This window comes from Carya illinoinensis, chromosome 15 (genome assembly GCF_018687715.1).
Source record: "Carya illinoinensis cultivar Pawnee chromosome 15, C.illinoinensisPawnee_v1, whole genome shotgun sequence".
NCBI lineage: Eukaryota > Viridiplantae > Streptophyta > Magnoliopsida > Fagales > Juglandaceae > Carya > Carya illinoinensis.
In genome coordinates, this window is record NC_056766.1 from 7492058 (window position 1) to 7504338 (window position 12281).

Here is a 12281-nt window from a genome sequence, read left to right on the forward strand (position 1 = left end):
ACTAATAGACAAGACTCTTTTCATCTCCCTAGACAAATTGAGTAAAACTGAGAGGGTTTGGTTCAAGAGTGATATTGGAACTAATAGAAGTTTTATAATATAGGTATAAAAATTAGAGATGTTCTATTGGTAAGTTAATGTGTAAAACACACCATCCACGTAAGATAAATTTGATTCGTAATATTTAAATTTTAAAATTTTTAATTTTAAATTAAATTACGCCATATAAGAGATTTGCTAGATATGTTATCTAAACTGCCTTTTAAATAGGATTTTCTTAAAAAAGAAATGTGAATTATTAAGAAATAAAATTAAAAATAATTTCAATAAATATTCATCGGTTGTAATGTTTTTCTTATTCAAAACGACGACGTTCCAATTCGATGGCTTTTTCCACTTGCCAGTTCCAGCCAGTCGTCCAAGCTCTGCCCCGACGCACTTCTCTTATCCAAAGCCAACATTGTCCGTCTGTGAAAACACTACCACAGCAACACTGTCGCGAATCTTCTTCCTAGGAACACTGAGTGCAAACGTTAATGGCGGTTCTTCGTTTTCTACACTCTCCCTCGACGGATCACTTTCCCTCCGAACACCTCTCCCCCACGCCTTTATGCAATATTCCTAGTACCTACAATCTTTCTTTTTCTTGGTCTATACCCTCGCTCTCTCTCGCCTATACACATTCCCTTTCCGTCAAGAGTAAAAGAGTAAAGAACTTCGTCTTGCACTTCTCTTCCACCGCGCAAGAACAAGCTCTCGATTCTGTTTCAGCCCAAAGCAAAGAATCCAAGCCAGTGGCCGAAGAGTTCTCCCGAAACAGATTGATTGCCCAGAACATACCTTGGAATTGTACCGTTGAAGACATTCGCGCTCTTTTTGAGAAGCACGGGACCGTGCTAGATGTGGAGGTTTTCTTTTCTTTTTTTTTTTTGGCAATACTGTATCTGTTGTCTTAGATGGGTTATGGTTTTTGTTTGTTTTTCTGATCTGGGTTTGTGGTGTTTTTCTGTGGTGGTGAAGCTTTCTATGCATAACAAGATCAGAAATAGAGGTTTGGCGTTTGTCACTATGGGTTCACCTGAGGAGGCTCTTACGGCTCTCAATAATCTCGAATCGTATGTAAGCATGCTATTTTTTTAGTTTTAGTTCTTTTATCTTTTTTTTCATATACCTCTAGGTTTTCGATTAGTCGGGTTGCTGAGATAAGAGTAATTCGGGAAAGAAAGCAATTAGAATAGTTAGTTTCAAATTCTTGCATCATTTGGCACACCTGAGAAACCTTGGAAGACTAGTCTGTATCAAGTCTTTGTAACAATTTAACTCATTGATAATGGTGGCCGTCTGTTTTTGTTTGTGCTTTTTCTGGTGGCTCATTCATGCCGCTGTGTGTGTCTGTTTGTTTTATAAAGTTCGTTTCTGCTGGTTTTTCCTCGTTGGCCAGCATTTGGGGGTGTGGGGTTTCCTTGTTGCCAATGAAGTATCTTGGCCTCCTTTTGGGGGCATCTTTTAAAGCTAAGACAATTTGGACGGAGGTGCTAGAAAAATTAGAGCGCAGGTTGGCTGTGTGGAAAAGATTATATTTATCCAAAAGGAGGGAGGTTCACACTTATTAAAAGCACGTTATCTAACCTTCCTACTTATTTCTTGTCTCTATTTCCCCTTCCAGGTAGCATTGCCTCTAAGATTGAAAAATTACAACATGACTTTTTGTGGAGTGACATGGGAGATGAGTTTAAATTTCATTTAGTTGGATGGGAGATGAGTTTAAATTTCATTTAGTTGGATGGGACAAGGTGTGCACACCTTTGCATGGGTGGTTTGGGGGTTCACAATGTGAGGCTTTTAATCAGGCCTTACTAGGGAAATGGTTGTGGCGTTATAATTATGAGAAGGAAGCTCTATGAAAAAGGGTGATTGATGCAAAGTATGGGAGTGCAAGGGGAGGTTGGTTCTCTAATGAGGGAAGGGGGGCATATGGTGTGGGGTTATGGAAGCATATAAGAAAAGGTTGGGGGTTATTTTCTAGCAAGACCAGGCTATGTATGGGGAATGGCCAGAGAATCAGCTTTTGGAATGATGTGTGGGTGGGTGATACGGGTCTTAAGACGGCTTACCCTGCTATTTTCAGCATTGCAAGGGAAAAAGATGCGAAGGTGGCAGATTTGTGGGGTACTACACATGATGTCCAAGCGTGGAACATAAATCTCACTAGGGAGGCTCATGACTGGGAAGTGAGTTTGCTGGTGGAGTTTTTTAACATGCTCCATAACATCTCCCCTGATGCTTCAAATGAATATAAGTTGGTTTGGTGTCCATCTCGGAAAGGGAAATTCTCAGTAGGTTCTTATTATGAGACTATTACAGCCCCACCTTTGCCTAACTTTCTGTGGAAGAGCATATGGAGGAGTAAAGCACCTCCTAAGGCGGCATTCTTTGTTTGGACAGCAGCCCTCGGGAAGATCCTAACCATTGACAATTTAAGAAGGTGTGGTCTTATAATGATGGATTGGTGCTGTATGTGTAAAAAGAGTGGGGAAATAGTGGATCATTTACTCCTACATTGTGAATTTGCCAGGGACACTTGGAATCATTTTTTTAGCAGGATGGGGTTAGCATGGACAATGTCGGGAAGGGTAGCTGAGTTATTGGCAAGTTGGAGAGGGATCTTAGGGACAGCACAGATTGCAACACTGTGGAAAATGGCCCCCATCTATATCTTATGGTGCATCTGGAGTGAAAGAAACAGTAGGCATTTTGAGGATTAGGAAAAATCTGTAGAAGAATTTAGGGGTTTTTTATGGAAGACTTGTTTTTGTGGGGGGCTTTAGAGTTCAATGGTCTCAGCTTTCATGATTTCCTTGTAACAATTTCTAGTTCTTAAAGCGGTGCATTCACATGTATACTCCCAGTTTACCTGGCTTACGCCTTCTTTACATCAATAAATTTTAATATTACTTATCAAAAAAGAGGATCTTATTATTAGAAACACTGGATCAGATTCAAACTTTAGTTAACATTCAACCACTTTTTCTGCGACAATTTTGTTTCCTTTTCTTTGTCTTCTTGTTGAATTACTGGTTTTTCTTCTGTCTGCTAGGAGTTGGAGGGCCGAACTATAAAGGTCAATTATGCCAGGGCACGAAAGAAGAAATCTTACCCTTCCCCTCGTGTGCAACCAAAGCCAGTAACATTCAACTTGTTTGTGGCTAATTTGCCTTTTGAAGCAAGGTCTAAAGATCTTAGAGAGTTCTTTGGTTCAGAGAGTGGTAATGTTGTTTCTGCCGAAGTTATATTTCATGAAAATCCAAGAAAGTCCTCTGGGTATGGATTTGTGGCTTTCAAATCCAAGAAAGATGCTGATGAAGCTCTTCCTGCTTTCCAAGGGAAGGTAATTTGGCTGTGCTGAATTCTTTGCATTTATGAGTGGTGAATATGGTTGGGGGCATGTATATTATGCCCGGATTCCATTCTATCTGAATTTTCTAAGGCTATTCCTAGTTAAGAGCTTCCGAGAATTTTCCCTGCAGATGTTTATGGGAAGACCACTTCGGGTGGCACGGAGTAAACAATTTGTTAAACTACGAGCAGAGGAGAATGTAGAGTCTGGAGACACATCAATTGAGTCAACCTCTAGTGCGGAGCAAGCAGATGCTGCTGATGAGAATTGAAAGTGAATTTTCAGGACAGTGAATCTGTTTCATTTCTTCAATTTGTGATTTAGTTGGTAAAGCTTCTTAACTTCAATCCTGTGAATTGAAGCTATATAATGATTGATGTGGTATGCCTATTTCAATCATTTGATAGCTTTTTTATTTATTATTTTGGTTGTCGAATGTAAGGTCTTTGAGTGAGATAGAGCATTCCTATGTCACAGGTTAAAGTTTGTCACAAAATTTACAAGAGTAAGCACTGCTGTTTGAATTCCACTTTCCTAGTTCAAATGAAAGATATCTGTAGAATCCATATATTAGCAAAAGAGAGCACCTTCTGTCAGGATGGTTTTGCACATACACCGAATCATTCCCAAATAGATGTTTGTCCATATTCTTTAGTTACGAGACCCAGTTTTCAGTATACTTCTGCCTCTCTCTGCATCCCCACTCCAGTCTCCCCCCCCCCCCCTCCCCCCGGGGGCGGCGGGCGGGGGAAATTCATGAAAAACACAATGGCCACGAGAATGAAAAGTGTTTACATTTCCACTTCTGAAATCCATTGGTTTGGAGTTCTTAGAGAAGCAATGGAAAGTTCGTGCTATGGGCCACAACAATCATTTCTATTTTGCACCAATATGTTTCCAAACTGAGATCTGTATAAATGAGGCTCAACTCAGAACCTGTTTCCTTTCCATCCATTTCCACAACAATCAAAATTGTCATATACTACATATCGCATCCAAGATTCAGGGAATAAGAATGTTGCCTCAGAACCTGTTTCCTTTCCATCCATTTCCACAACAATCAAAATTGTCATATACTCCATATTGCACCCAAGATTCAGGGAATAAGAATGTAAAACCACAAAACACGTAGGGATGAAGGATGGGGCAGTAATAAGGATTGAATGAATTAGTTACTTTGGGCAAACCTAAAGAAAAGAAAACTGGGAAAATGGGGAAAATGTTTCTTTTGACTTTTCCCCCCTTTGGAAGGAGTGTTAGCCGCTGAACTTGCAAGAATGAACAATTTAATGCTATAACTTGTCTCCTGATTTCAGCACATTTCTCGAATAGATATAATGTGAACTTCATTTCCAATTTCCAAATCTTTTAGTTTATAAGTTTCTATTTGTTCTCATATTGCACTTTTTTGTGTGTTCCTGGTTATGTTGCTTTTATGTTGCTGACTAAAATTACTTATCAAAAAAATGTTGCTGACTAAAATTACTTGTCAAAAAAATGTTGCTGACTAAAATCAGTGACCACAAGAATGAAAATTCTTGAATCTTATCTGATCAGGAGAAAAAGAAAAGTGTCTTGATGCAGTTGATAGAAACTGCCCTCCGAGAACTGAGTTGCCGGAGAATCAATCTCAAACTTTAGGATATCTATTCTATTTACAGAAAACTTAAAATTTCCTGATCATTTATTTCTGTAGTCAAAGACTCAAATGCTCTTTCAGAAACCTTGGCATTTAGGAAATTCACTTTCCTATGATATTTTTTAAATCTCAAAGACTTGGATCAAAATGCATCGCGTGCCAACTCTTTTGGTAATTATAGTTCTAAGAAGAAAGGAACATTACACTTTATCCCCCTCAAATTGCCACTTATTTGTGCAAAATAACCACCAAACTATCAAAGTTAATGTTTAGTCCCCAAACTACCATTCGTTTTGCAGTTTATCTTCCCTTTTAAGATCCCACTATTAAGATCGGGTGTCTCCTATCCACCTTAATAGTCATCTCTTAACAAGGTGATAAATTACAACCTACGATAAAAATTAGGGTGTTAAATGATAATTTTGATGGTTTGGTGGTCAAGTAACAAAGGGGGTTATAGTTTGGAAGTGGTAAAATGTGTTTTTCCCTAGGAAGAAATAATGAAGTGTCCTACACGCTAAAACAAACTTCCTTCATTTAACGGTTCTCATTTCCAATTTCATGTTCTGATGCGTTTCTAGTGTCTCAAAACGCGTGTTGTTTTCCATAAGCTTCCTAGACATGGCTATGGACGAAATGGGATTTCTGTAGCTGTTGTGTTTTATTGATGTTTTAGTACCTCATCTTTTTCAAGAGGGGGAAGAAAAAAAAGAAAGGAAAGGGGGTGAAAATCCTGTTGATGTTGAAATTCTACCAAATCATTAGGTATAGGCTTATTGAAGATTTCCATGGTCAAAGTATTCATGATAGAGAGGATCATCCTAACTTCTTGTCTGTCATTCGTAACTGCAGAGACGACTACCTGATCAGTGAACTCGTGGACATGATGCAATCAATTGTATCTTTGGCTACAATACCAAAGAAGGGTAGGCATCTTCTTCTAGCCTTTAACAAGAGATTTTGAACAGTGAGTTTAAATGAGATGGATTAAGAGTAAAGTTAAAAATTGAATAAAATATTATTAAGATATTAATTTTTAATATTATTATTGTTTCGAGATTTAAGAAAATTGAATTGTTTATTATATTTTATCTGAAAATGTAAAAAAAATATAATGATTATATGAGATAATATGAATTGAAACTAACTTTGAGTCTAAATCCTGAATAGATAGATAATGTCAATAGTTGATAGATAATGCTACATATTCCTTGGGAATTCTTAGAGCACGGATGGTGTGGTATTCATATCACGACATGTCGTGTAATTAAAATTATTTATGCAATTATCAATTTTAATTAACATGACCTCTTGCTATAGGAATATAATAAGCGAAGAGAAGAGAAGACATTGGGACGCTCAAAATGGACGCAGTAGGTGAGTGTCTGACAGATAGACCCCAGGCCCTCCCTAACCAAACAGATAGACCCCAAGCCCTCCCCTAACCAAACCCTACACCACTTTTTCATGCAATCAAATATATGATTTTTGACTTAATCCATTTGGTTATATAGGTTAGATAAAATAAAAATTTTTAAATAATAATAAATAAAATATTGTTATAATATAATTTTTTAATATTAATTTTATATTAAGATTTAAAAATATTAAATTATTTATTATATTTTATATAAAATTTAAAAAAATTATAATAATAAATTAAAATAAGATAAAATAAAATTTTTAATTATGTGTAATCAATTCGAGAAATTATGCAACGCTTGATGCCTTCACGAATCTCACCACTTTTTGCCGCTGGTTAGGTGATGATTTGGACCGATACCAAAAAAAAAAGAAAAAGATAAAAAAGGTGCAGGGTGATTTCCACGAGTAAATCAAGTAATTATGTTGTTATCTTATCTCGATGGGACAATGTTTAATAGCTCTTAGGTTTTTATAATTTTAATTACCGATTGTTCTGAGAATTATTAAACCGAGTAATACTAGACATAATCATGTAATGTATAAGTATCGCATAATTTTTTTTAAAAATAATAAAATTTATTATTAAAATATTAATTTTTTAATATATAAATTCTGTATTTATTTACTTTTTTTTAAAAAAATTATACAATATTTATATATTTTACGATTACAAATATTATTTCTTTTATAAATACTATTACCAAAGAATGTGACGAGATAATGACATAGTTTGTAGTACTATTTTTTATTTTATTTCGATTGAAATTAACAAATTTTGTGATATTGTTTATTGGGTTTTCTTGTCTTTTTTTTTTAGAAAGGAGGGTTTTCTTGTCTGGTTTTTGTTTTTCTTTACTTGAAATACAAGCAATTTATGACATTCTTTGCTTCATACATACATAGAACTTATAAAGGGGTGTTGAAAAGGGAGTGATTTATGCCATGCATTTGTCCTTTTTCATATTCTTAATTTGATAATTGAGCATTGGAATATAATATTCTTAATTTCCTTTTGTTTTTTTCCCTTGGTGGGTACGTATTCAAGTGGGAATGAAAATTGTTTGATAGCCATGGAGCCGTCCTCTCTATTAGCTGTTGGTTATACCTAACCTCCACTACATCCCATTTAAGCTTTTATGTTTTAAAATAAATAAACATAATAGAACAGCAATTTTCTTCAATTGTTAGACTATATCAATGCAGCCTTAAGTAAGGAAAATAGTTATAGTTGTATCATTATTTTTATAAAATTGCGGTAAAAGTTATAAAAATGAGTAATTTTACGTACAATCGTAGAATGTGTAAATATTGTGCAGTTACTTACACACTCACGATCACAACTATTATTTCTCATTATAAAATAATTGTACGAATATCATTATAATGCAACTTTTGGTTAAGATTTACATGACCTCTTTCCCCTCAATGATCTGATGAGAGACGTGTTCAATTTTTTTGAGCTGTGTACTGTAAATGGATAATGGATGAAAAAACCTCAATAATTTGATTTGAAAACAATGATTAATATTTTTAAAATCCATAATACAAAATGCCTAAAAATGTTGGGAATATTGCCAGGAAAGTGCCTTTATTTCTGGTCCCAAAAGAATCATGTGCTTCCTTTTGCACCCATATGATGTAAAAGGATCCATTTTATCAAAGAATAATTTTATTTTTAATATATATATATATATATATATATTTGTATTTTTCCTTCCTTAAACAGCCCATATTTTCAATAACTTGTATACTAAAGTGCGTAGTGTTGAAGCAAATACTCTTTTATCTGTTTCCTCGGCATAATAATGTCAATCTATTATGATGTTTGTTCAAGAATTCCAATCAATATGGACACTTCTCTGATGAATTCGCAGACCTTATCACCATAACCACAACACTGAAAGCAACAGCTGAAAGCAACAATCCATCAATGGTCAAAAAGGAAAAAGATAACAGAAACTTTCTTGCCATCCTCCACTCATCACACATCATTACTTAGCAAAAAAAATTATATTTACGAGTCTCTACGCTTCGTAATTGATTTGTAAGAGAATATAATTTCATACTTTTGTAACGAATCAAATCATGTTACGTTAGCAGCGTAAAAGATATACGTGTCCTCAATACTAGCTTGCGAGTAAAAGAACTGGTTGTAGTCTAATTACGTAAAAAAAACATGATTAATATTTTAATTGATGAGGACAACACAACATGACAACTTAATCCAAGTAAGTTCTAGACTTAGTATTTCTTTACCAATTTAATTACAGGTTTCTCAAAACATAACATAACAAGAGTATCTTCATTCAACAACCACATTTCAAGTGAAGCTTCTAACAAGAAAAGAGGACCCACTTTCTGCAGCATTAGGTATAGAGTATAATTGAAGTCATCCCTTTGGAATGAGTTCGTACCATAGAATTCATGCTAGTGATGAGAAAAAGTGGACCAAACTTTACTAACTCCGACCCTTTATACCATTATATAAGCAACCCCAATCCTCGCCAACTTTTGCAGAAGCCTCATTTTCTTTGTAAGTTCCTCAAAATGGCCAGCTTCAATGCCGGAGTTGTGTGTGCATTGTTAGTGTTGTGCATGTTTGTGCCAAGCTTGGCCACTGTTTACACCGTTGGAGATACCTCTGGTTGGGCCATAGGTACTGATTATAGCACCTGGACTAGTGGCAAGACCTTTGCAGTTGGCGATAGCCTTGGTAAGTTTTCACTTTTCAGCCCCCCATGATGAGTATTTTAACATACCAAAACATGACCTTTACCTCCACAAATTTGATCATTTCTATGAATAATGAGATGTTTTTGAGTGAATAAAGCATAATATTCCACAAATCAATCTGCCTTGTATGAAACACTCTGCTCCATTCTCAAACTTGTACCTTTCCAAAATTTTATGTGATTGTTTGCAGTGTAAGGAAATACGTGACATGTATTTAACAAATGAAAATGTCTTCTACACTTCAAATGAAAAAACCCAGAATTTAACTTCTAGTTTTCTGAACTCTAGTGTAATGACAAATCAAAATGCCTTCTGCATTTCAGATATGACAGTGTGATCCATTATTGCTCTTTACAACTTTCAAATTTTGTTTATGGGACAGTCTTCAACTATGGAGGTGGACATACGGTGGATGAAGTGAGCGCTAGCGACTACAACACGTGCACTGTGGGCAATTCCATCTCCTCCGATAGTAGTGGCGCCACCACCATCCCTCTCAAGACTGCCGGGACTCACTACTTCATTTGTGGTGTTGTTGGCCATTGTGGGAGTGGCATGAAGCTTGCTGTGACTGTTGGTAAAGCATCAGACACTGCACCATCTGGAACAGGAACACCATCCACACCAGCGGTTAACACGCCTACCACCACTACCCCCACCACCACCACCTCAACACATTCGTCTTCAGGGACTACCCTCTCCCCTATTGTGGCTCTATTTGTTACTGCCTGGTCTACTTTTTCTGCGTTGGCTCTCACATAAATTTGGCTAGAATGCAGAATCTAGCCAGGTTGGAGGCAGTGCTCTTTCTAATTCTTTCTTTCGTGATCTTTCCATGGTGATTTTCTTAGTTTATGAATAGGCCATTTACAATTCAAAAAGACAGAATAGTATTGGGTATGTAAAATTATGATGCATCGATGAGTTCATCTCACTAAACCTGTGTGGGTTTCTTGGAATCAAAGCATTGGCATGAACATGAGAGATATAGATCGATATATGATGTGATCATTTAGTGTTGAAATAATTTAAAGTATACTTTGAACTTTGGAGTTTTACACCTTACTATTAAAAAGTTGCAGTAGCATTTAATTTGACTAAAATCAACAGATCAAATACATCTTTCAGTTGTTATGTTTTGTAAATTTGGAAAGATCTCAATTTTGTTGGGTGGTTAAATTATTTTTTCTATCTATTCACATTCATAGCAACAAATAAACAATGTTGGCTTACAGTAAATGCACTAGTCCTTGGAAGGAAGGAGGGTCGGTATGGGTCTTTACCTGCAGGTTCACGAATCTGAATTGAACTGGAGTCACATCTAGGAGAAAATGCCATTTTAGACTCTGAAAACTCTCCTTTCAAAATACTCTGGTGGGGTTGGTGCCTTTCACCTCATTTGAAAGACTGAATCGACGTTACAGATCCACAACTTTGCAGCCCTTGAACAAGAGCTGGACCATTCTTCAAAAGATGGGGGGTCCACTGGTTGATTAACAGAGGGGAACTCTGTCAACTTCTGCAACCAGGATTAGACTGGGCTCAACCCCGAAGAATTTAACAGAAGGCCCACTGACCCAAACGGCAGAAATACTTCTGTCATTCATATTTTCCTTTTTTCAGACTGGGCTGAAACAGGAGGTGTTTCTCAAGCAAAGATTTCTTTACAGATCATTCTCCTGTTAAGAAATTATTTTGATTCTCTCTTTCGACATTTGACAGTTAAAAAGTTGTCATTTCCAAACAAAAAACATTTACGGTTTAAAAGCTTCTTATAGTATTAAAACCAAAACACAAAAAACCTCATCCTCCAAACAACACAGCAGCCACCACGGGGTAGCCAGATAGATGCCTCAAACAGAGGAATCTCCACAATTATAAAAACCCCAAAATAAGGTTTGATCTCTTACCTCAATAGACAAAGAAAGCTTTCATATCTTCGCCACTCAACTTAGGCATCGGAGCTAGTCCCAACAAGCCCCATAGCGATATTGCCTCTACATTTGACTCAGAAATCGAGAGATCAACTACTTGGTGGGATTCGAAAACTGTAGCTACACAAAGAAGTAATGCCTAAAGAAATAATGGTTGGAGTATAGGTCCATTGCTACAACATATTCAAAAGGGAAAAGAGATTAATAGATGGGACCAAGAAGACCAAGACTAAACTTAATGCATCATACTTAGGAAGAACGTGCTTGTTTCCTAGACAAAACTACCTCAACATATACTGAGTGGACCATTATAGAATCAAAAATTCTATATCAGTCACTTTTACGTATTCATTGCACACTCTATTAATGTGATTAGCTACATCACTTTTTTTTAATATAAAATAACTGTTTTGACTAATTATATGTCTGTAACTACCATTCTAGACTTTGGTTTGTAGGAAGTCATATGATGCTTAGACTTGTCTCATGACACAAGTTGGAAGTGCCATGCATCCCCAAATCACCATCTCTTATTTATTGGAGAGTATCAAAATTGATTTGGGAATGGATATTAACAAGTCCTAAGATTTGAAAACATCTTATACTTTTAAGATCTTCCACCATTGCCAAATTCTAGGGGTGTAACCGCATCGGTTTGGTCCGGTTTTAGACATTTTTTAGAACCAAATTGGTATATACCAGTTTTGAAAATTTAAGAACCGATACCGTACTGATTTACCATTGGAACTAGAACTTCTAATTTTATCGATTTTGGTCCAGTCCATTTTTTCGGTTTTACTGATTATCTATATTAGTAATAATATGATGTTTACATATATTAAACTATTAGTCTATTTATATTATAGTATAAATATATTATTTTATAATATGAACACATACTAATTAATTTAGTATTGAATTTTATTATAGTTTATATAAGTTCTAGACTTTATATATGAGTATATATGATCAAATCTGTAAAAATGTATTTATAAAAAGAATATATATATATATATATATATATATATATATATATTATAATTTATAAAAGAATATATATATTATAATTTATTATGCCAAAAATGTATTTATCCTTTATATATATATATATATATATATATATTAAAAGTAAGTTTATATTAATAACTTAATA

At 35.3% G+C, this 12281-nt stretch overlaps 2 protein-coding genes and 1 long non-coding RNA gene across 3 annotated transcripts; 2 read left to right on the forward strand and 1 right to left on the reverse strand.

The window, feature by feature from the left end:
• Positions 1–393: 393 nt before the first annotated feature.
• On the forward strand, positions 394–3926 carry LOC122297737 (28 kDa ribonucleoprotein, chloroplastic-like). The gene is made up of 4 exons (XM_043107886.1): positions 394–908; positions 1021–1119; positions 3098–3388; positions 3528–3926. Exons 1-4 carry the CDS (start codon positions 537–539, stop codon positions 3666–3668), a joined length of 903 nt encoding a protein of 300 aa, XP_042963820.1. The 5' UTR covers positions 394–536; the 3' UTR covers positions 3669–3926.
• A 5036-nt stretch (positions 3927–8962) lies between these two features.
• Positions 8963–10252, forward strand: LOC122297615 (blue copper protein). Its single transcript, XM_043107727.1, has 2 exons — positions 8963–9174; positions 9577–10252. The coding sequence occupies exons 1-2, from the start codon at positions 9009–9011 to the stop codon at positions 9954–9956; spliced, it is 546 nt and encodes a 181-aa protein (XP_042963661.1). The 5' UTR covers positions 8963–9008; the 3' UTR covers positions 9957–10252.
• Positions 9946–11350, reverse strand: LOC122297616. Its single transcript, XR_006238840.1, has 2 exons — positions 11105–11350; positions 9946–10713 (listed from the first exon to the last, which is right to left on the reverse strand). It is a non-coding gene; the product is annotated as an uncharacterized LOC122297616 (long non-coding RNA).
• Positions 11351–12281: the final 931 nt, after the last annotated feature.

Coding starts and splice junctions, on each gene's coding strand:
- LOC122297737 (XM_043107886.1), top strand. CDS start 537: ATGGCGGTTCTTCGTTTTCTACACTCTCCCTCGACGGATCACTTTCCC. Junction 909..1,020: donor GGACCGTGCTAGATGTGGAG/GTTTTCTTTTCT, acceptor GTGGTGGTGAAG/CTTTCTATGCATAACAAGAT. Junction 3,389..3,527: donor TTCCTGCTTTCCAAGGGAAG/GTAATTTGGCTG, acceptor TTTTCCCTGCAG/ATGTTTATGGGAAGACCACT.
- LOC122297615 (XM_043107727.1), top strand. CDS start 9,009: ATGGCCAGCTTCAATGCCGGAGTTGTGTGTGCATTGTTAGTGTTGTGC. Junction 9,175..9,576: donor TGCAGTTGGCGATAGCCTTG/GTAAGTTTTCAC, acceptor TTTATGGGACAG/TCTTCAACTATGGAGGTGGA.